The sequence below is a fragment of the Lactuca virosa genome, chromosome 6, assembly GCF_052849685.1.
Source record: "Lactuca virosa cultivar CGN04683 chromosome 6, Lactuca_virosa_CGN04683_v6, whole genome shotgun sequence".
Lineage (NCBI taxonomy): Eukaryota > Viridiplantae > Streptophyta > Magnoliopsida > Asterales > Asteraceae > Lactuca > Lactuca virosa.
In genome coordinates this window covers 43,020,348-43,045,200 of record NC_136431.1, presented here as the reverse complement: position 1 = coordinate 43,045,200, position 24,853 = coordinate 43,020,348, and the positions used below count along the sequence as shown (strand labels likewise).

General features: G+C 33.2%; 1 protein-coding gene across 1 annotated transcript; it reads right to left on the bottom strand.

The window, feature by feature from the left end:
* Positions 1-18,072: 18,072 nt before the first annotated feature.
* LOC145118921 (YebC-like protein) lies at positions 18,073-22,127 on the bottom strand. The gene is made up of 7 exons (XM_079054578.1): positions 21,926-22,127; positions 21,608-21,771; positions 21,167-21,228; positions 20,751-20,907; positions 19,639-19,919; positions 18,487-18,607; positions 18,073-18,368 (listed from the first exon to the last, which is right to left on the bottom strand). The coding sequence occupies exons 1-7, from the start codon at positions 22,014-22,016 to the stop codon at positions 18,276-18,278; spliced, it is 969 nt and encodes a 322-aa protein (XP_078910704.1). The 5' UTR covers positions 22,017-22,127; the 3' UTR covers positions 18,073-18,275.
* Positions 22,128-24,853: the final 2,726 nt, after the last annotated feature.

The following is a 24,853-nucleotide window of genomic DNA, read 5'->3' as shown; positions in this document are numbered from 1 at the left end:
CTAGCTGCCTACTCCACTTTAAAGGGAACAACTTCTACCTAGTCAAAGCAATAAAACAGGAGCCAACTAAACCTATCTAAACCATACTAAATATCTGCAAAATAAACGTGGCCTACATGGCCTTTACTAATTCAAACTCTACAAGAAGGACTAAAATACCCCTAAGGATAATTACGTGATTGACTAAGTTTGGATTAACACCAACATATAACTGTATATAGTTTTGTAGTATTAAATATTAAGTGACATCCCATGATTTAACCCGCCCATTACCCTTCTGTGTAAGGCAGTTACTTGGCGTTTTCTTTTTTTACTTCATCTTCATTAAGTTTGTTTCTTCTTCTTTTTGAACGATTTTTTTCTTATTTTTGTCTTCTACGATGATTACCTAAAGCCTTGGTGAGGCTACTTTCATGATTACACCTTGTAAAAGTTTATCGAATAATCTAGGAGTGTAATCTTACCATTGAAGATGATCCATAAGTCCTAATGAGTATGATGTCATTGTAAATCTACTCCATGGAAAGATATTGGTATATGAAAATTTTCTCGATGTTGGCCTTCAATTCACATAGACACGTCGCCGCTAATACCTTTAGCGGCGACAACCCTATCTTTTGCGGCGACTTGCGTCACCGTTAATGCCGACATTTCTTGTAGTGATATGGTTCATATGTAGCTGAATGTTGTATCTAAACTCTTCAACTTCGAACTTTTGTGTAAGTTGGTGGGTGTTTATGTTGACTTTTGACTATTTTTTTCAATATTGTTGAATAGCTAGTAGTGGAGATTGGTATTCCATTTTCATGATTAAGAAATGAACAAATAGGATCTTTTGGGTGATTTCCAACTTATACTCTTTTAGGAATGAGATTCGAAACCCTAGTTTTTAATTAGGGATTTGGCTCTTATTCAAAGTACTACAATATTGCCTTAATCAATGGGCATAGTGTAAAAGTCCATGTTTTTCTACAGCCATCTCTTGTTGTGGCCATTATAAGAACCTAGAATTTTTGTATAAGTATTCTAGATTGTTATTTTGTGTTTTAAGGCATTATGGTTACTTTGAGAAAACATATTTTGTAGAATGATATTAAGTGTCTTTTTTATATGTTGTTAGATGATTGAAGTAATGATATATGTTGTTATGTATAGAGAAAAGAGTTGGATATGATAGGTATAAGATATGGGTATTAAAACGTCTTTAAAAAGAACTTAAAAGTTCATTTCAGCTCTACCGCGGCACGATGGCTAGGGTGTCGTGGCGTCGTTGCTGAAGCGGTGATTTAGGTGAGAAATTGACGTAAGTCGGGGGCAACGTACTTTTCACCGTGGAGTGGTATTATGGAGTACACCGTCGTGGTGGCGAAAGTAGGATGCTATTAGGAATTGTCATCGCTGTGCTATTTGGAGAAACCGCATGTTCATTAAAGGCATCGTGGCGTGGTGAGGACTGTCCCACGGTGCAGTTTTGAGAGTAGATTAAAGATTTGTTAGGGTTCATTCTCGAACCAACCCCCCTCCCACAAACCTAAAGGGAAGCTCCAGGGATTTTGAAGGAGGAAGAAGGTCTAGTGGCGATCTACAGTGGAAATAGAAAGGATTGATCACTAGAAACTCTTAAGGTCGTGGCGAAGGAGGAGTTGGAGTTCTCCAAAAGAGGCGTTGAAGAAGGTTGGAAGTAAGTTGTTATTCTCTTCAAATAGGTTCAAGTAGCAAGCTCTAGTAAGAGTGGACTTAGAAGCATCAAGAACATGGATTGAATTTTTCTTTCATGCTTCTATTCTTCTTGTTTTAATTATGGTTAGGATATGATTGATATACCGGTATATGTTTTCTGAAAATACTTTTGAAGATTTTTGAAACTCTGGTTTGTAAACTCTGCTAAATACTCTGGTATTTTCAAGAAGTTTTATGTTATAATTTTATGAAAATACGGGTCGTTACAGCCATAATGGTCCCTTTCTGGGTATTTGACTTTTTACAGATGAATCATGACTCATCTTCGCATATCTATAAATTTGTTTTTATCTGAATGGTTGTATTTTATAAATTGACATGGTTTGTAAATGTGATGGATTAGTTTTGGATACTCAAACCATGTTTCTGAGGAAATTCCTAGGATTTAGAGTCGTAGGAATCGCCCCCAAATTGGTCACTATGAGCATAATAAAACTAAGTCATGAATATGTATGTAGTCTTAGTGATGTCATAGTTGTGGGTTTATCTAGGAGGCATGGATTAGTTTTGATAGTGGATTTATAAAAGGAAAAAATGTGATTAGGAAACGTGAGGGCTAGAAATGTATTAGGATTAAGATTATAAAAAGGTATGATGTAGAAAAGGTAATCAAATTAAATGGAAGTAGAAAACGAATAAATATTGTTTACGCCATATTATTGTAATTGAGGCGATTATATGCGCCAAGAAACATATAACGAAAAATTTTTATCTTTAAGGTCGACTTTGACAAGGTTTTTGATAGCTATAGTTGGGTTTTTTGAAAATATGTGGTTTGGTGAAAGATGGATTAGGTGTACGTTTGCACTTTTAATGTCGCAAAGTCTCAATCTTAGTTAATGGAATCCGACAAAGCAGTTTAGACTTGAAAGAGATGTTTTCTTATGCGATCGACTTTATTGTTGTGAAGGGCGTAAAAGTTACCATGATCGAGTCCATGGATAATGGGATATTCAAAGGTGCAACATTACCAAAAAAAATGGTCATTCTTATCATTGTTTCAATATGTTGGTGATGCCATTTTTTCGGAGAGCAAGAAAAATATAATGCATGTAACCTTGTGCGAATTCTTAGATGTTTTCATCTTTCATCCGTGTTAAAGGTTAATTTATCTAACATCAAGGTATGAATATTAGAGTTACTAACTTTGATACTAAACATATGGCTAACTAGATAAATTTTGGAGTTGGTTCACTGCCTTTCAAGTACTATTAGGATCCCGATTTGAGCTTTTTGTCCAAAAAAACTAACTAAATTCCTCTTTTTGAAATTTTTTATAAGAAACTCTCTAATTGGAAGGTGGTAAATCAATATATTGGTGGTAGACTCATCCTTTGCAAATATGTTCTTGGTAGCCTGGCTCTTGTTTATTCGTTCTATGTAAAGTTATGATGCATTCATATGTCATCTTAAAAGCGTTAGGAGTAACTTCTATTAGGTAGGCATACGAGTCATGGGGAGCTAATGTTGTTGGGTATTACCATGAAAAGTAAATATAGAAAAATATCTTGGATAATGTGGTGAAAGGTTATAAAATATAAGGAAAATGAGGGGTTTTAATAATTGGAAGTATTTGTGCCTTCAACTATGATCTTTTAATGAAATGGTGGTGGCGTTATAGGACTGAAAATGACATTATTTGAAAAGACTTTGTTGTTGCGTTTCATGGCTCGGATGCGGGAATCGGTCGTACTATATATGTGGCTTACTGAAGGGGAATTTGGAGAAACATTTTTCATGTTTAGTTACATGTTTCTAATATTTTGATTGATATATGCAATTACGTTGTGTTTAGGAGAACCGTTAGCAGTAAACAAGACCTACGGAGAGCATAATAGCCCTCGTAAAAATTACTAATGACAAAACGGTCGACCTCAACTGTGACAATCCGTAAATTTCTATCTTGTAAAGTCAATCCAATCAACCAAAAGTCAGACTTAATCCTATTGCCTTTTAGCCTTGTTAAGGGTCATTCTAATGAATTCTAAGCCTTGTACACTTAAGGATTGAGTGTTTTGAAGTATTAGCTCGAGATCAGAAGGATGTACCCGAACCAGAAAACCCAACACATGAGGTTCACGGCCGTAAACCATGTTCACGGCCGTGAACACTCTTCTAGCCGTGAACCCTTAAGCATATATACGAGTTTTTGCCATTTTTCCTTCACTTCTTCTCCTCTTGTCCGTGAACTACCCTTTCTCTCTCAAGTATCATCAAGTGAAAGCTCTCATTTCACTCCCAAAACGTAAGCATCTCATCCTTTACTTGTTCATGCTTAACAACCCCTTTGGTCTAGCCTTGATTCATCACCTTTCATCACCATCTTCAAGATCTTGAAGGGTTTACGGCCGTAAACCCTTCATGAGGGCCGTAAACCTTTCAAAATATCTTGGACCGTAAACCCTCCCAAGGCCGTGAACTCATAGACTTTGGTCGTGAACTCCGTGTGATCAATCACATGTGATTCTAACACTCCATTGAGAGTGTTTCCTAGTTCCTAAGGTTGTTTCCCTTCATGTTAGTTGTTTTAAACACTAATTATATACATATATGTATCAATATATGTCATTTAGGACTCATTTGTGCCTCGGGACTTCATTCGTGGAACTTCTCATCCTTACTCGAATCTTCAATTGAATCACCCACATAAGGTGAGTTCATACCCCTTTAATCAATCTTTTAAATGTTTTTAAATGCTTTTAAGGGGGGAATACAAGTTGAACACAATGATATTGTGTTAATATTTTACCTGTGATAACCATCACATTAAAGGATTCCTTATGCTTTTGTAAGTGATCAAATCTATCCAACAACTCTTTTAAAAAGATGTTAGTTTATTGTTTATAAAACTCCGTTTTAAGGTACATGCTTAACTCAGTAGATAAGTGAGTCTTTTCTTTAAGTCAGTAACAGTTCAAACAAGCATATTAGTAAACTATAATAGGTATAGTTTAGGGGTTCAGTTCATACTATAAGTAGAACAGGAAGGAACATACTATAACAAGAACAGGAAGGAACATACTATATTCTAGAACAGAAGAACAAATCATGATTTACGAACTTATACTTTACACTCCCAGTAACCTAGGAAGGGAACGTATCATTAACTCATTGTTTATAACAAAATATGATAATATACAAGGTATAAGGATATATATGTGGTACATCTACAAAGTACCAGGTTATATATGGGGTACATCTACAAAGTACCGGAGTTATATATGGGGTACATCTACAAAGTACCGGATTTTATTTATAAAGAGTACATCTACAAAGTACCGGACAATAATAAATAAAACATATTAATATATACAAAACTCACAACAGTATCGACTGAGGCGTTTAGAGTACAGGATTTCATTACTTCTAGTAGTCTTCCTAACAAATAGAACAGCACCACATAACTTCCTAGTAACATGAACATTCAGTTAGAAGGGGGCCTATAATGCTAACTTTATGATTCCTCGGTAGATACATCAGGGATATATATTAATCGGGTCCGACAGACAGTAGGATGTGTGCTTTCCGCTTCATTTATTGTTCCTTGTTTGGTTGTGGGCTTAGAGCAGATTCACCCAGTCTACTCTCTATTCGATCTTAGCTATATATATATATATATATATATATATATATATATATATATATATATATATATATATATATATATATATATATATATATATATATTCTGTATACACCAAGTAATCATAAGGAGTATCAGGTATGGGTCAGTTCATAGCATACAAATTCAGTATACCGCTTTCTAGTACAAAAACATACTTTTCGGATAGAACATTAAGTAAGAGAAACTAGAAACTTATCAGTAAAAGGTTTAATTCATTTTATTAAACCAGTATAACTTAAAGGACCTTTAGTGGTTAATTCTATAATACCTTAGTTTATACATCAGGGTTATATATAATTAATATCCGATAGGCAGTTGGATGTGTGCTTTCCGCCTTACTTCCTGTTCCTTGTTTGGTTGTGGGCTTAGGGCAGATTCACCCATTTAACTGTTCGTTCGATATTAGATTATATAACTAGTATAAACTAAGTGATTATAGAAGGAACTATTCTGGTTACCATTTTTACTATAGGAAATATATGATTTTCTTAAAGAATGTTTTCATCAAATATAAAGAACTATTACAGTTAACTCCGTAAGTACCAAATGAATACGCCAGAGTTGTATACAATGAAGATCTAACAAACAATGGGATGTGTGCTTTCCGCCTTATTTCATGTTCCTTGTTTGGTTGTTGGCTTAGGGCAGATTCACACAATCGATTGTATGTTTACTCTGGATTGTATATAACTTGTATCCATTTAGTACTCATAGAAGGAATTGTAGAGTCATTTTTACTTATCATTCACCCAATCAGAAAATATAGGATTTTCTGGAGGAACATGCGAACTTTTCTAAAGAACTTACTTTTCATCACTTAAATACTTATGAACTCACCAGCTTAAATGTTGATCTACTCTTTCAAAATAACTTGTATTCTCAGGAAACTAGTAGACAGGTACGCGTACTGGGATTCAAAAGATGGAGTATAGTTAGGGATGCAAACGAATCGGGTATTACCCGCGACCCACGGGTACCCGAACCTAACGGGGAGGGTATTACCCATCTTAACGGGTAACGGAGCGGGGACGGATGCAAATTTTTATACCCGAAGCGAGGACGGGTGTGGCACTATCCGCCCCGTTTAAAACCCGATTTTATATATATATATATATATATATATATATATATATATATATATATATATATATATTTATTTATTTATTTATGGGAAATCTTATTCACAGAATAAGGACGGAGGCTTCATTAATCAAGGAATCGACTCCTCGTTTCTTTAACCCATTCAACGATCATTATCTCTAGACTTTTTTCCTAGTATCAAGAATTCAAATACGACAAGAATCCTTGTTCAGTTCATCCCTTGGTCTTCAATTTTACACTCTTCAAACAATCAAGCTTCATTATTTCTGGTTCAATGCTTCACGACAACAAATCAATAATCCTTCAACTTCATCCACCCTACTCTCATCGATGGTCATGGGATTAGAGGAGAACAATCTACAAAAAGTTATAGCTTCATCCAAAAATCATAAACCCAGGTTAGTATTCGATTTGGTTTTCTACAAACGAGTTATATGTGCCTAGTATAATCAATTTCTACAAACGATTTCTTAACTCTAATCAATTTGTAACTGGTTAATCCATATATTAGCTGTAATCCATAATGGATTTCCTGTAATCGATTAAACGATTTTTACTAACGATTTCCTAGAAATCGATTTTATTGTATTATTAAGTTGTATCAAAAATTGATTAAAATAAATTTCTACATTAGATTGTATCTGAAATCGATTTTATTGTAGCCCTATTAGATTGAAGAAGCTTGAATCTTGATTAAACTGATTATACACAATTACCGGCCTCGTTTTTTATTCCAAACGAAATCAAATCTATATACAAAGTTATATGCCCGCCAAGTGTTCGACGATTTGTCTAACTTATATTTAGACTGCCAAAAATTATTCTCTAGTAAATTTCATTGCATACTCACTGTTTGATGATTTGGCCAAGTGAGATTGACAAAGCCAAAAAGAAAAGTATAAAGGAACACCCATACAAAAACTAGAAACAAAACCAAGAGAACTATCTTTTTTACTGTTATTGTTTTTATAAGATTATTCTGAAACTTGATTAAATCATAGAAACTTGATTAAACTGCATTTAAGGAATCCTTTTTACTATCATTAAGTGTGTGAATGTAATATTTTTTTTGGCTATGATGTTAACTGCATCTATGGAATCCTTTAACATAAAATATTTATTTGTTTAATTTTTTATTGCTAGGTGCACATTCAAATAGAGAAAAACATCTTTCAAAGATTGAAGTTGTAAAAGATGATGAAGGGGTTCAAGCTTTGTGGATTTTGATACTTAGCCTATAAAAGAATTATTGTTTTTATTTTAGTTTTTTGGGACAAACATTGAGAATACTGTGAGTTTTTTTTTTGGTATGAAAATGAAGTCTTAACTTATGAATGTTAGGATATGATGATTGTTATTATGTTTTTTTATATATATATATTTTTCTGAAGTACAAAAAAATGGATTTTTTTTAATAAACGGATATCCATCGGGTTCCCCGAATTCGACGGGGATTTTTCTACCCGTACCCGTCGGGGATTTGGCGGGGCGGGGGCGGGGGCGGGTATAGGGATCAGAGTTCGGGTGCGGTGAAGAGTATTGTAGTATCCGCCAATATCCGCCCCCGTTTGCATCCCTAAGTATAGTAGTTTCATGTCTTGATTTGTTATTTACTTTTGGAGTCAAACTTTTGTGAATCACATACTTTGTAAACACTTTAATATTAATGCAATGGTTGTTTGTTACTTTGATTACTATGATGCATGTGTTGTGATACTACATATGACGTCCTCCGCCCCCGAACGTTTCCGTCGTTCCGGTTTGGGGGTGTGACAGCAACTGTATTAAGATGACTTAGAATTGTATCGCTCCTTGTAAAAATAACATATTTTTATGGAGAATTGCTTTGGGGAAACTTCGAATGAGGGAAACTCTAGACAAAACTGATGTCTGAAATTGAATCGCGTGTGTTGATAAGTCCTAAATTATACATATTTGAAAGGGATGTTTCATATACTTTTATGAATGTTTTTAAGGCTAAAATAGGACAAAAGGTACTTAAATGTTATATATATATATATATATATATATATATATATATATATATATATATATATATATTACATACAAAAGTGATCATGTGATAAATTAAAGCTAAAAAGGGCAAGAAGAGAGCCTATTGTCGTGGATTAAGAGCTAAGGAAGATAGCTAGAGATTTTCATGAAGATTATTGTAAAGAAATCAAAGATTATGAAATAAATGATAAAAATTGGAATCATGTCGCGATTTAAGTCGGCTACTAAAGGCTATATATAGGACCTTAATTTCGTCCAGATGATAGAACAAGATATAAAGAGAGGAATATATTTTCATAAGGAACCGAAGAAGGCAAGAATGAGGCAAGAGATCCTTAGAAACCCTAGTTTCTAGACCTATTGAAGATATGACTAGTGGAGGCGTCCCTAGGTTAAGAATAATAATAATGATTTAATATTCATGATTGAGTTATTAGTTTAACTGATTTGAAAAGTTTTCACTAACCTTGAGACTGACCATACTAACTGAGTCTTTCATAATACGAATTTAATAGAATGGATCTAGGAAGGCTATCATTGCTAGTAGATACTTAGAAACATATGATTAATAAAATTAGGTTGGAGTTAATTAATTTAGAAATTGATGGATATCTATCATTATTCATTTCACTTCTCTTGAATCAAGCATAATCATCAGTGAATCGAAATCTAAGCAAAACTATCAAAAATACTATAATCCTTAATAAATGTCATAAATTAAGTTTTGTAGTAAATGATTTTTTTTAAATATGTTTGAATAAACTTTATAGAGTTCATTGCATTGAAGGAAAAATATAGAGTTATAGAAAATTACAATGATAATGTAGCAATCTATTAAACTCTATAGAATTCAATGCATTCTGAATGTCTTAAATATTTAATATAGTGTAGCTAAGAGCTAAATGTTAGTTTTTTAGTTTAATAATTAATAAATTAAGCTAAAGTTTTTACAAAAACCAAAACAGACCTCGTAAGGGTAGTTTTAAAAAAGATTTATAAAATCATTTGATTTATATATTAAAAAGATCTTACATCAAAATTTGTAGAAAATACGGTTCCATTGGTTTGAAATACTCAAAATATAGTAATGCATAATTTATGTCCTAAACCCTCAAAATGAAGTGTTTTGTTTGAAAGAGAGAGCAAGTATCCAAACCAATATCATAACATAATTCATTTTTTATCACACAACTTGTGTGACATTATAAAATGTCCATACTACCTTGTAAGCACTTCAAAGTCTTCAATCTGAGCACAAGTTAAAATAAGTTGGGTAATGGAAATGTCTAGTGATAATACCCGAGCTTGATTCATTTTGAGTAAGTAATGATAGCAATCATTACATGACTCAGATCAACCCTCAAAAATTAATACAAAACACACAAATACTATAAGTATAAATATACCAAATTTTAAAGTAAGAACGACTCCAATAACCAAAAGCAAAAGGGTATGTAAACCCATATTCGAATTCAAGCAAAAGAGTTTAACAACTTATATTTCAAACCAAAGATGTAATAACCCAAAAATCCCATATAGAGGGCGTAATGTTGCAGCACTTATATTTCTGTTGTTGGTCTACTTGTTGCAGCACTTCAGGTTCTCATTTTTATAAAATAAAAAAAATCTGAATTTAACCATCTAAATACAAATATTAAGATATTGTAAATTCGTAATGTTGTATTCAGGGAATCAACATCAAAGAAATGCTTGAGGGTACATCACTAATGGATGATGCAAACAGAACTCTTGTGGTATAATAATAATAATAATAATAATAATAATAGTTGTTACACTACATTATAAATATGTAGTTGCTCAAGTTTTGGATATTATTCTATTTCTAGCTCTAGGACACTATATTATATATATATATATATATATATATATATATATATATATATATATATATAATATAGTGTCCTAGAGCTAGAAATAGAATAATATCCAAAACTTGAGCAACTACATATTTATAATGTAGTGTAACAACTATTATTATTATTATTATTATTATTATTATTATACCACAAGAGTGAGAGAGAGAGAGAGGGGTTCAGGTGTTTAAAGTAACTATTTTGTTATTGTATGCATAAATGTGGGCCAATCAAAATTAAATAAAAAATTAAATAATTAAATAAATAAATAAGGGTAATTTAGTAATATGATTAATAACTTCCAAAAATAATCCCTATAATAATGGTATTGACTTCTAACCTCATTTCTCCAGGTTTATATCTAGTTGACTTTTTCTAACCCTAATTTTATCTCCTTCATAAATCAGCCTCACACCCTTACCATCGAATCGAACGATCGTGGGAGAAACGGGTGCAATCCCAGATTTCCATTCCCGATTTCTAACCCTTTCGCTCCGAATCAACAGATTACAGACCAATGGAATAGGTGGATGGGACAACAGATTTCCGGCGAGTCCCTTTTGGGTCTACTCCTCGTCGGTCTTGGTGTGTTCTGTGATGAGGCGATTGGCGATTGAGGAAGGAGGCTCCTTCGGTGCTTGGTTGGACCGAAGAGGAAAAAGGAATGGAAGCATCGGGGGTGGGGCTGTTGCTCCGATCGTAGTAGGTCAGGAGATTGGGGGTCTGCTTCAGCAGCTCCCCTGTTCTTCTTCTTCTTCTTTATTTTTTTTATTTTTTTTTTATTGCTCTTGACTGAAAATGATAAATGGAACGGATGTTTGTGTTGTTTGATTTTGAGGTGATCGACATGAAAGAAGAAAAACACACACTATAGTGTGTGGTCATTGCAGAAGATGAAGAAGAATGTGGAGGTGGGTTGTCACAGTCGATTGCTCGCCGATTTCCCTCTCTAATTTGTTTCTTAGAGATAGTTGTTTACATGTTCATACTAATTTTTATATTTTATTGGAATGGAATCACGAATTCCAATTCTGTTGGAATGAAATCATGAATTCTAATTATGTTGGAATGGAGTATGGATATTTTCTCACTGATTTATGCATGTTCTACAATTCTTGGTTATTGGTTTTGATGCAATTCATAAGTCCACATATTTTTCCAAAGGCATTTAGTTTTTTATTTTTCATTTGTTAATGCATTATTGAAATCTAAACTACAATTTGGTTTTGTTTTCACAGAAGTTGATGCTTGAAGAATGGAGCACAAAATTGAAAGTGATTCTAAGCAACATTATTCTTTTAGAATGTATTAGTGTCGATGTTAGATTTTGATGTTTTCTTTCCCGTTTTGAAAGTTTTTTTAGTTTTATTCTTTAACAATAAATGTAATTCTTAACAATTGTTACCCGTATTCTATAAGAAATAATGTATTTTTTGTTTTTATTCTTCAATTGATTGTTAAAGAATTTGTTATTCTACAAGAAATTCTTAAAGTCGTGATCAAGAAATAGGTTCAAGAATATTTTTATTATTTATGGTTCAAGAATATTTTTATTATTTATGGTTCAAGAATATTTTTATTTTTGAGTAACTAATTAAATAAATAAACATATTCTGTCCGAATGTCCGAATTAAAATAATTATAATTCGTAAAATCGGATTTTTAAAATTAAAAGAATCTATGATCCCTTAAAATATGCAATTTTCCTTTATTAAATATATATTAATTGACTACAATACCATTGTAATTAAATTAGATGATATTTTTCAATTATATTTAATTCAATAATATATATTAATCACTTTCTTAAAATAAGTAAAATTGATTGCCCACATTTATGCATACAATAACACAATAATTACTTTGAATAGAATAACCTAAGCCTATATATATATATATATATATATATATATATATATATATATATATATATATATATATATATATATATATATATATGCATTATAAGTTTAAGGGTATATTTTGAAAGTTTCAAGAGTATTTTTAATATCTTTGTTTGGGAATACTTATTTATTTATAAAATCCTTAACATGAGGTGCCCGAAGACACTCAAAAACTGCTTCTGTGTAACAGTCATGTCGAAGTCGACTTCCATATCTTTGACGATTTTGCTAAAAAGGGCACACGCCAATGCTTTTTGGGATTTAGGGGCGGTGTCCTTATTAGTGAAACCGTTACAGTCAAATCCCGGAATCGTATCGCGAAGACGAGTCCTAGCACATAGGTAATAAGAGTTCATACAACATATGCCACTGTCACATAAGATGTGGTCTTGTAATGCCCAAGATTGGGCCCTCGAGGCTACAAATGCATAGGAGGAAACCTCGTATGTCGAGTACAAACCCAAACCACTGAAACGAATAGGTAAGGAAGCCAGATGCCACTGAATGTCTTCAAAGAAGGGGCCTCCACATACCACCATATCCTCGATAGACATGCGCATTCATTTGTCAAAGAACAAAGTTGCCTCTTCTATGTGCACCGGCTGGCATCTCCTTAAACCAAAGAAAAGTTTTGCAATGCCCATACATGATCGAAGCAAAAGGAGCTCACTTTGCGCGTCACATAGTTGTGGAAGAAGACCCATCAAATCAACAGCATTTACCGCTCTCTTCATGGCCAGCCCGCTAATAAACCTTGCGCCTCTGCTAACACCCCCCCCCCCCCTCCCAAGGATCTTCACCCCCAAAGAAGGTCTCTCTATATCCGTTGGGAATAAATCGACACGAAGCTTCCTACCATCATAGGAGGGCCAAAAGAAGAGGGCCCAAAGGATCGCTTTGCTACACCCCAGTGGCAGACCATATATGTTGGTCTCCGATATAAAGTCTCGTTGCTTGCTCGTACAAGAAATTCACCCACAAAGAAATAGAAAGGCACATCCTCTTAACCTCGTGGAGCAATGTCGATCTATCCACCAGGTTAAAGGCATTCGAGAAATCCACTCTCAGCATTGCAAGAGACCCATCAGCATGGTGTTCACTCAACACTCTATTGGCACTGTGTAACACAACTTCAGCACCCCCGGACAAACCAACCCCGAACTGAAAATCATTAAGGTACTTGGCCATTTCTTTACCCACACCTTTCATGGAAACCTTGGAAACCAGACGTCTCCATATAGTGCCTACTGTAATTGGTCGGATCCCGTTGTCAGGTTTGAGCAGAGGCGTGAGAGGAGCGGATGCAACAAACTCTGCCAAAATGGCTATAGCAGACCTTTCTCCACAAAAGGCATCCAGGAAGTGTTGAGCCCTCAAGCCATCTCTCCCGCAAGAAGTTCCTTTAGGGAAAGATTTGATGCAACCAAATACACAGTCAGAGTCTACTACAAGGGGAGGTTCAGAAATTATGGGGCTCGGCATGGATGGGGGTGTCCTGAAAGGGTGTTTGTCCTCCAAAGCTTTAATAGTATCACCATTGTATGGTACAACACCTGATCAGCATAACACTTTCACTGCTGCAGTAAAATACCCATCTGCAACCTTACGGATACACTGCCTGATGTTGGTGTTACTTGATGTATACTCCTTCTGAAGGAAGCCTCCACCTTGTCCCATGGCCCCAACCTCGGGATTGTCTAACATATTTTAAACTAACTTCCTGAGAGAAAGCAAGGTGGAAATTATGTGGGATACTCTTAACAGTAGTGATAGGCTCTTTAAAAACACGATCAAGGAGCCCAACATCAAAAACCAAACCTCCAAGAGCATTTTTCATCGAATCTTTAGTAGACGGCTTTAAAATACCGACAATGTAACGACTCGAGTCGTCAGCCCCTGTAACAAAACCTCGCACGACCATCTGGGTGATGACAATAACGGCTAAAAGCATGCAAAGCCATACGCTTCCCACACATCCATTGACCTCATGCTCAGGATTTTCTGCTAACTATCCCTATTGATGGCCTTGGCCAGCATATGTCTCCTGTGGAGTACCGAACTATCCTTCGTTACCGCCTCATGATTCCTCTATTCACAATTGACGAGATATGCGCAGTTTGCCGCAAGGCATGTTTGGACACCTTTGGGGAACATGCGGTTCATTGTAGAGAACTCCCGGGTTTCAAGTACAGACATGATGTGGTTAGGGATGTTCTTTTTGATGCTTGTCGGCGTGCTGGTATTTCTGCGAAGAAAGAAGCGGCAGTGAACTTTTTTACGAACCCGCAGGATGGAAGATCCACACTTAGAACAGCTGACATTTTGGTCTTTGGATGGGTAGGAGGGAAGCACGCGTGTGTGGATCTTACTGGGGTCTCTCCTCTTGTCGGTTTGAGGAGCAGGGGTTTCACAGCAGGGCATGCCGCTTTGAAAGTCGATGCATGCAAAGTGGCAACGCACGAGAATGAATGTATAGAAAATCAACATGTGTTTGTACCTTTTGCATTTGATACATTTGGTTTTCTCGCACCAAAGGCAGTGGAGCTCCTCAATAAAGTCCAACGGGTCATGCATTCTAATGTCATATCTCCTAGATCCACAGATGTTGTTTTTAAAAGAATTAGTGTTGCTATCCAGAAAGGGCTAGCGGTGCAGTTTGTTACCCGTTTGTCTTCCATCGATATGTATTGAACTATATTATTCAATGGAAAAGAAAAAATAATAATAATTATAAAATTACTGATCCAATCTTTTTTTGCTAGTGCCCCTTATATTAGTCCTTGGATATAGGTATGTCCCATTACTTTATATATATATATATATATATATATATATATATATATATATATATATATAGCAAACAAGATTTAAATAAATCCTTTCTTTCTTGCAAGGATGGTTCTGGTAGGCTGCTGCGTACAGAGAGATTAAGAACCAAAGATATAACTCAAAGATATAACCATTTTCAGCTAATACTTCTACTTATATTGTTTTTGGTTCTTTCCATGGGTTTATATTTACAATTTTATATATATATATATATATATATATATATATATATATATATATATATATATATATATATATATATATATATATATATATATATATGTATATATATATATATATAGCAAACAAGATTTAAATAAATCCTTTCTTTCTTGCAAGGATGGTTCTGGTAGGCTGGTGCGTACAGAGAGATTAAGAACCAAAGATATAACTCAAAGATATAACCATTTTCAGCTAATACTTCTACTTACATTGTTTTTGGTTCTTTCCATGGGTTTATATTTACAATTACCAGTTTTAATGATGTTTCTTGATTATTTCTACATGTAATTATACGGAACTAGCATAAGTGGCCCAGTTCCAAATGATCTTGGAAATTTGACAAATTTAGTGAGCTTATATCTTTACCTAGATAGTTTTTTAGGGTCAATTCTCATCACATTGGGCAAGTGCTAGAAATAGCAATGTACTTTGCTATTTCTTGCAAAATAAGTAGCTATTTCATGCATTTAGGCCTTGTTTGGTTACAATGCAAGAAATAGCATCATACGTAATTGATTTGACTTGAAAAAATATAAGTTACTTTTTTTTAACTACATAGCTCATTTTATCTCCCCAAGTGTAGGAAACTTGTAGAAAAAGCGTCGACACTGGTTGAGTTGATGCATCTTCAAGTGGTGAAGTTGCAAGGCTTAAAGCCGCCATGGTGATTGTCAAATGAGCACTTAGTCACGGGTTCCTTTTAATGTTGTACATGTTTTGTTTTCTATAAAAAAATATTATGCAATATTAGCAATGTGTTACATTTACTTACAATTGGAATGATTATTTGTATTTTGTATATATTAGTGTAATGATTATTTGTATTTTGCATATATTATGCAATATTAGCAATGTTTTGTTTTCGGTCCTTTTAATTTAGATCTTTTTGTTTATTTTACTAAAAAAAATTTATTCCATTAATTTTAAAAAAAAAAATTATATTTTTACTAAAAAGAGGCAAAAACTTCATGCCTAAACGGAGGGTGTTATGTAAACATAATTTAATAACATCTTGTCTTTAATATGAAGATGAAACATTTCGTCTATAATTCATCCGTAAAACAAATTACTTGCTAAATATGTGTTGCAAATCCGTGACAAATCTATTAGTTATTCATTTGGTTTTGAAGGTCGTAATAAACAATATGATATCGGATTAGCAAAAGCTTCATCCGGCCCTAGATTAGAAAACATGTCGCTAGAATTTGCCATGCTCTTTTATGCGACATATATGGGCTCATCGCTAAAGAGCATCACACACGGCTTATCGACACATCAGTCTATTGCTAAAACTTAATATTCTAGTAGTGTTAGTTGAAGACATTGTTGTGAGAAATCTAAATAGCACTTCTATTGTCACCTAGGATAACCATTGGAAAAGAATGATAAGAGCCCATATAGAAGAGAAGCCATAAAGTCTTGAATTACATCAACAATCAACTATGATGCTAAAATGAGTTGTCAAAGATAGTTTCTTACTTTGTGAGAAAATATAAGATGATAAGAGCAGTGCCGAGAAATAAGCAATATTTTGTAGTATTTCGTAACCAATTTGCTCATCCACATAATCAACATGAGAATACTCATGGAACTCCAAAGTAATGTGTTCAGAAGAATTGGCTCGAAACATGAACAACATATATAGACTAGATCAACAACACAATATAGACTATTCCAACAATGGGGAGAAGATCATAGACATACTTGGCTTAACATGGGTAGGCACATGTGACGTCGAATATTACTTGAAGTCCATGGAAAGTGGTGGCAAGTCGGACAGCCATTTCGTGTTTTTAGCTAAAATGACACGATAACGCACAATAATTTTTATATAACACAGACACAACGCGACACAACGTTGTGTTTTGCTATACTAAGACAAAAACAACCCGATTGAAATACAATAAAAACAACACGAAAATAAAATAAAAAATAAAAACATTTAGTTTATTTAATTCATAAATAATCATACAAAACTCAACAAACACATTTTAATATTTTCTCAATTTCGTTTTCGAGTTTTGAACACTACACGAAACAACGTCGAGTTTTTTACCACCCCCTATTCATGGAAGTAATGGACAAAACAGATCCTTTATCTCAAATCTAGAATGGATAGAACTTTAGATCATGGATTCTAATGGTTTCACTGTCAACGATAATCGTGTCATCCACATATAAAAATAGAATACTAGTGATCAAGAGTCGCAAGAACTAGTAAAGAACCTTAGAGGAAATAATAGCCAAACCAAACTTCTCAAACTAGCTACATGGTGCCTCGTTGAAACCATAGAAAGCCTTTTGTAACCGACAAGATCATTTGGAATAAAATACACCTACGGGAGGTTGCATATAGATTTCTTCACGAAGATAACAATCAAGAAACGCATTCTTGGCATCTATTTGATAGAATTTTCATTAACAAGCAAATGCAATGACAAGTACACTATGGCCAAACATAACCCGAAATACATGAGCAAAAGTCTCCATATTCAATATCATACTCCCGAATCAAACCCTAAGCAATAAGTTGAACTTTACTATTCTTGAAATTTCTTGTGCATAACATCTTATAAAGCAAGGTTAGAAGATGCATCGGTATAGAAAGATTGATCATTATGTATCATTAATGTGGTATAAATACAAGAATGTTAACAGCTTGAAATTGGTGCAATAAAAGATCGAGCACAAAATCAATAAATCGGAAAACAAGCATCATTCACATTAAATCAATACATCATGTTTCAAGAACACCATGCAATATATGAATAGAATGAAATACCTTTTCTGTTTTCAAAATGTAACAATCTAAAACTAGATAGACTAATTTATTCCTCAAGAAAAATCACCAAGTATAACTGTCTAAGTTCTCATATTAATAATAGAACTCAATAGTAGAGTTCATACAAAATTGTACAATTGCATTGCAATTCTTAACAAAACTCCCAAATTATCTTTATTTAATCATTTCTGATCAGTATAAACAGCATCAACATCATCAAGATCAAGTAAATTCGACATAAGTTCCTTGTTTAACTCCATAGCTTCATCATCCACCTGTGATTCACCAACAAATTAGTGTCTCATTGCATCTCCAATTTTGCATAACAATATCTAAAGTATGACCATCAGTGAAATGACTAAAATACCCTTCTATAGATTAATTAGCATATACCTCAATTGGGGTCAAAGGAAGTAGCTCGGATCCATTATCAGGCTCAAAAGCAATTCCCTCCTCACGCAACTTTGATAGTATTTCCATATAATTATCCGAAGAGCTTACAATTTTATAGTATCTAAAAAGTATGAAAATAAATAACTCCATTTAAGAATCAGAATCAGGAATCAATCACAATATATTTAAGGGAAATCTCCATAAAAGTCCTTATATTTTGGCCTCATAATCGATTTAAGTCCTTATATATTTTTTTTATTCAATTAACTCCCAAAAACCGGTAATTGTATTCATTTTGACCCTTTTACCCGGTAAACAGGTCATCCCACTTTCAAAATTTATACTTTTGGCCCAGATTTTAAAATTTTATTACAAATTTGGTCCAACATGGGTGTTTGGCTTAGCTTTTCCCAGCCAAAAGTCCTTTTTGGAAAAGAAAAAAAGCAAAAGATGTTCGGCAAAACTAGTTTTAAAAGCTACTTTTTGAGTTTTGATACAAGGAAAATGAACTTTTTGGAAAAGTCAGAAAACCTGACTTTTTGTAACTTTTCCAAAAAGGACTTTTGGGCTGTGAAAAACTAAGCCAAACACCCCCTTACACTTTTGGCCCAGATTGTAAAATTTTATTACAAATTTGGTCCAAAATTTACACTTTTCACCCAGTTTTTAAAATTATATTACAATTTTGGTCCAAAATTTACACTTTTGGCCCAGTTTCTAAAATTTTATTACAAATTTGGTCCAAAATTTACACTTTTGGCCCAGTTTTTAAAATTTTATTACAAATTTGGTCCAAAATTTACACTTTTGGCCCAGTTTTTAAAATTTTATTACAAATTTGGTTCAAAATTTACACATTTGGCCCAGATTTCAAAACTTTGTTACAAATTTGGTCCAAAATTTACACTTTTGGTCCAGATTTTAAATTTTATTACAAATTTGGTCCAAAATTTACACTTTTGGCCCAAATTTCAAAATTTTGTCATGAGTTCATCCTAAATTTAGTTGTTTTACACCTTTTTTTTTCAAAATTTTGTTTCTTTGATGTATAAAATCATATTCATACAAAAAAAAACATATTTTCACATTAAAAACCTTCTTTTTAATGGAGACTTCCCTATATTTAAACCAAAAGTGAATCTTTAAAGATACCTTTCAGAGTTATCTTCTTCAGAGTCATCATCTTCATCAATGAAAGGTTCAATGACATCATCCGCACCCGAATCCAAAGCAATTGAAAGCAGTGTGTCTTTATCAGCATCTGTAACTTTGATATTAACAACGTGGGCCCGCCTAAATTTAAACATAATAGAACCAGGATCCGCCATCTTGCCACCACAATCCTTCACCACTTCTCTCACAGCCGCCACTGATCTGTTGATTTTATCGGTTGAAACCTCAACTATGATTCCAACTCCACCATAACCATATACCTGAGGTTTAAAAAAAAAAAAGATTAAATTAGATTTTTTTTTTTGGGATAGTATCATAAAAGACCCTATATTTTGGGGTTTTGCTGAATTAAACCTCGACTTTTATCTTTTTCCTGAAAAAGACCTTGTGTTGTTCCATTTTTTTCGATTAATCTTCCGGTTTTAGACAATTTTTTCCGAAAAAAAAAATCAAAAGTTCACTTTTTTCCGAAAAACCCTCATATTTTACAATCTTTTTCAGGGAAAAAAAGTGGTTTAATCTCATAAAAGACCTTATATTTTGTGTTTTTTTCCGGATTAAACCTCAACTTTTTTTTCTTGAAAAAGACCTTACATTTTTTCATTTTTTCCGATCTGGCCCTTTTAGTAATTTTTTTCCAAAAAAAATTGTAAAATGTGGGTTTTTCTGAAATAAAAATAGAAAGACAAATTGAGGGTTTTTTTTGGAAAAAATGAAAAAGTACAAGGTCTTTTTACAGAAAAAAAATAAAGATGAGGTTTAATCACGGAAAAAACACAAAATATAAGGTTTTTTATGAGATTAACCCAAAAAAAGTTGAGGCTTATTTCAGAAAAAAAAAAAAAAAAAAAAAAAAAAATCTGAAGGTTTTTTTAGGAATATAAAAGTTGAGGGTTTTCTGGGAAAAAAATTGTCTAAACCAGAAGATTATCGGTAAACCTGCTAAAAAGGCCAAACTGGAATAAATAAATAAATGCAATGTCTTTAATTAAGAAATAAAATAAACTTGAGGTTTAACTGATATAAGGGTCTTTTATGATATTAACCTTCTTTTTAAGAATTATGTAATTTGGTTATAATTTAAGAATTACCTCATAGATTTTTTCAATGTATGCTTCTTGGCCTTTATCAGAAGCTCTCTTGATGTTTCTTTCTAGGATTTCTTTAGGAACATCAAGCTCTTTAGCTTTTTCAAGAAGAGCTGCAAGACTTGTATTTGATACTGGATTTGGTCCACCTTTCTTCACTCTGTAATGGGCTTAATTGGTTAAGAACTTCATCAAGAAAGCTATACATGGCTGTTTCTTTTTTACTTAATCTAGACATAATGACTTATTGGCTTAATGTATTAAGACACTAATCAAAATGACACAAATATCAATTATGAAAAAACATAGCAATCATGTAATGTTTTTATTGTGTTTTATTTTTAAAACTACATACTTGATAAAAAGATAATATTTTAAGCTCCACATGAGTGCATGGGTAAAGAATTTTATAAACTTACGCAGATACAACTTCCTTTCCGACTTTTGCATAAAGTTTGGCTTTTTTTGCATCTTGAGCCCCCTGCATTTAGGCCTAATAATGAATGCAGAAACATTATGATTAAGCAATAAAAAACCTTACTTCCACTAACATTATTATCTCTCAGAAGGAAAATTGAATCTAGAACATTAAAGCCCTAAGAAAAATATCAAAACCCTAATAGGACATGGATATAGGATATGCAAAACGGATGCTCAGTAAGAAAAAGATGCAAAATGGGTCAAATCTACGATTTTCCATGTTCAAAATTCATATAGTTTTTGTGATGAATTGAACAGGAGCAAGCTTCTGTTGTTAGTATTCCTTGAAGAACTGAAATTAATTTTGGACGACTTTTATATTTGATTTCGGTAGTGAAATCCCTATAAACAAACAAGCGGAAGCACGTATGAATTCTTACCTTCCTGCCTGCAATTTTGCAGGACCTTCTTCCCATACAGAGAGGCCCACGTGTCCAAATCTTTCTTACAGAATTCAAAGATTGGAACTTAATCGGAGTATCCCATTTTGCACAAGATGAGTACATTGAGGTAGAAGATAGATTCGTGTTTAACCTAACAGCCCCTAAAACCAAAACACGAGATTTCAGGAATGAACAATGACAAATGCATAAAGAAAGTGTCCGTTTTGAGGGAAACCCCTGTTGAATTTTGGAAACAATCAAATGAATGAAATCTTTAAGCATCGTTGGAAATGCGATAAGGGAGAAGGGTTTAACCTTGAATAGGGAAGGAATTGGGGAACCTCAGGGGAGCCGCAGTTGAGAGTCTGTAGAATATTGCACCAAAAGCTCTACCTGATGAACTCATCGGTGCTTAAATTAGCCAGACAGATTTTCAGAGTGGAAGATTATGAAGGTTTGAACTTTGAAGGCTGGAGTAGCCCCGAAGATGGAACATATCGACATTTTTGGGTTCTGCTCAAGTTGTAAAAATTTCAATTTTACATTTTCACCCCCTAAAAGTTTTAAAGCCTTTTTTATTAGCAACTCATGGATGTCAGGAGGACTATAGAACAAACATTAAACAAAAAACTGTTTTATGTTTAATATTTATATTTTATAAACGAAAAATAGGGTTAATCAAAAATTTAACCACATGAGGAGTACACATGTTTGCAGTTTATAAAAACAATCATCAAATATGTCGTAGTTTGGTTCGGAACGATAGATATGTCATATGTGTCTGCTTAAACAATCATCAAATATGTCATAGTTTGATTCCCCTTAACATGATTAGTTTTAAACTGACATCAAAATAACCAAAACACTAAAACCGATGAAAACCACATACAAAAAGATAGAACCCTAATCTGATCACTAGATTACTATTGTTTGCTTAGATTGGTTTTTTGCATAATGGACTCACTTAGATGCTGAAATTTCTTATGCATTTCAATAAATATGCCTTATATCAGTTGTTTACCACATATAATCTTCATCCTTATCTAGAAAATAAGTGAAAGTAATGCCTAAATAGGTTTTTATCACGCAAAAGACTGAAAGCTTCAATACTTTAGTTTCATCTAGTAGAGGGTTGATTTCTATGTATGCATGTGTAAGTGTTAAAGCTTGAGCCACTTGAACGAGACGTTGTTGCTCTTCTTCATAATTTGTCAAGATTGGTTGCCTTGAATGGTTTTTTATTTAAAAATTTGTCCTAAATCCGAAGTCGGGGACTCTATAATCCAAAGTTTATGTCTGAAATGTCTTGTTTCAAAGATCTTGGTCAATTTTTCCAAATGAATGAAAAGGTGATTATTTTAAGAAAATATTCCATTTTATATGGTTGTTTTGTGATTATCCCTAAAATATAATTATATTTTTTTAGAATGGCTAACACACACTTGAACCCTTCAACCTTTGGCCGACAACTCCCAATACCGCTAGTCATGCCCAGCCCGAACGGTGGGCAATAGGGGCGACCGCCCAAGGCCCATTGTTCCAAGGGGCCCGAATTTTTTTATGGATTATGTAATATTACTATATAATCACTAGTCTATTTTTAAGAGGAAAAAGATAAATTGAAGGAAACAAGAAAAGAGCCAAATTCAAAGCCCGAAATTTGATATATTGCTAAAAGTAGGAAGAAGCAATAACATATGTATAGTTATTGTTGTTCATAAAGAAGATGCTACCAAAATGGGGGAAATCGAGTCGACGACTTGTAAACTGACAACCTATGAAGCAATCAAGCAATGATAGAATGGATTAGTCAATTATGTTATCTCGATTAATCCTAATTCTTAACAGTTAGAATCTTATTGCATATAGAATCTTAATAACCATTTTTGTTACTATAGCATCCATAGAAAGCAATTTTTCAAATTTAAAATTATCAAAGAATTACTTAAGGACATCGATGTCACAGAGAAATGTCCAATGGTTTGACTACTTTATGTATCGATAAAGCCGTAAAGGTATGTTAGACAACATTAATCTTGATACTTTTTTTTCGGAACGGAAAAGAAAATTGACTTACTTGGATTCAAACTCCTGACCAACCGGATAGACACACGACACAACCACTAAACAAATGTTTGTTTTTATTCATCTTGATATTATTATTAATGATTTTGTATGTGAAACAAATACATGAAATAGTTTTCTTTAAATTGGTAGATTTGTGTAAAAGTTTTTACTATAGTTATGTATTTGATACGATTATTAATGATTTTATATCTAAAAAAGCTAGAAGAATTATTTTTAATTAGCATATATTTATAAATTGTTTGGCTGTATTTTTGTCTTTGAATGGCCTTTACATATGTTATTCATCAATTCTATCAAGTTTTGGTTTATTTGTTTGGACTTAAATCATTTTTTAACATCTATAAGACTATCGTAATAAACCGAATAAGGTTTGGTTTAATAGGTATTATTAATGTTATTTAGTTGCAGGGCTTAGATACGGTCTACCGGGTAAACTGTTTGAATTTTCAATTCTATATTTTCTTTCTTTTATAAAAGGGATGTGGTATGCACTAAAATGCATATTAATTTGAACCTTAGTGTAGTATTAAAAATACACTTTTATGATAAGATAATTTGCAAAGTAAGTTAGCCACATCTCTTTACAACATTGAGTCATAAACTTCACCAAAAGTTTGTAGGTCTTTCGGTATGTTTTAACGTTAGCAACAGGGTCGGTCCAAAGGGAGTTCAAAGTGTGTGCATGAACAGAACTCATTAAATCATAGGGCCCAAAAAATTGCATATATATTAGCCTAGGTTGAATTTTCGGCCCAAATAAAGTTAGGTTAATTCTTTTTCACTACCAGTCACACAAGAAAGCACGCACGCATCGTATTTACTTCAGAAGTGGGAAAATCAATTGAAACTTGGGGAAGTTAAAAAAAACGGTTCAATTTCTTTGCTGATTATGCAGATATTAATAATGGCTATCGAGTCGTCTCCAATCCTAGAGAGCAACAGTCTCAATCTTTGAATAAAAAATCAGTCAATTATAGAAGTTTGAGGTTTCTACTTTCGATTTATTTCTTCTTTCTTCTTGAAAATCAGAAGCAAAACAATCTTACAACCTTCTTGAAAAATAGTTTTGCGTTCTTACAATCATACAATAGTATATAAAAGGTAATCAAATGGCTTCTTCATGTTATTGGGTTTACCTAAAATAATGAAAAATCA

Bases quoted from the DNA above. Each gene is read 5' to 3' on its own strand.
- LOC145118921 (XM_079054578.1), bottom strand. From the start codon at position 22,016: ATGAGTTCATCAGGTAGAGCTTTTGGTGCAATATTCTACAGACTCTCA. The intron at 21,229-21,607 runs GTAAGAATTCAT...GCCTAAATGCAG, and splicing joins GCAAAATTGCAGGCAGGAAG to GGGGCTCAAGATGCAAAAAA. The intron at 20,908-21,166 runs GTAAGTTTATAA...AGCCCATTACAG, and splicing joins GGAAAGGAAGTTGTATCTGC to AGTGAAGAAAGGTGGACCAA.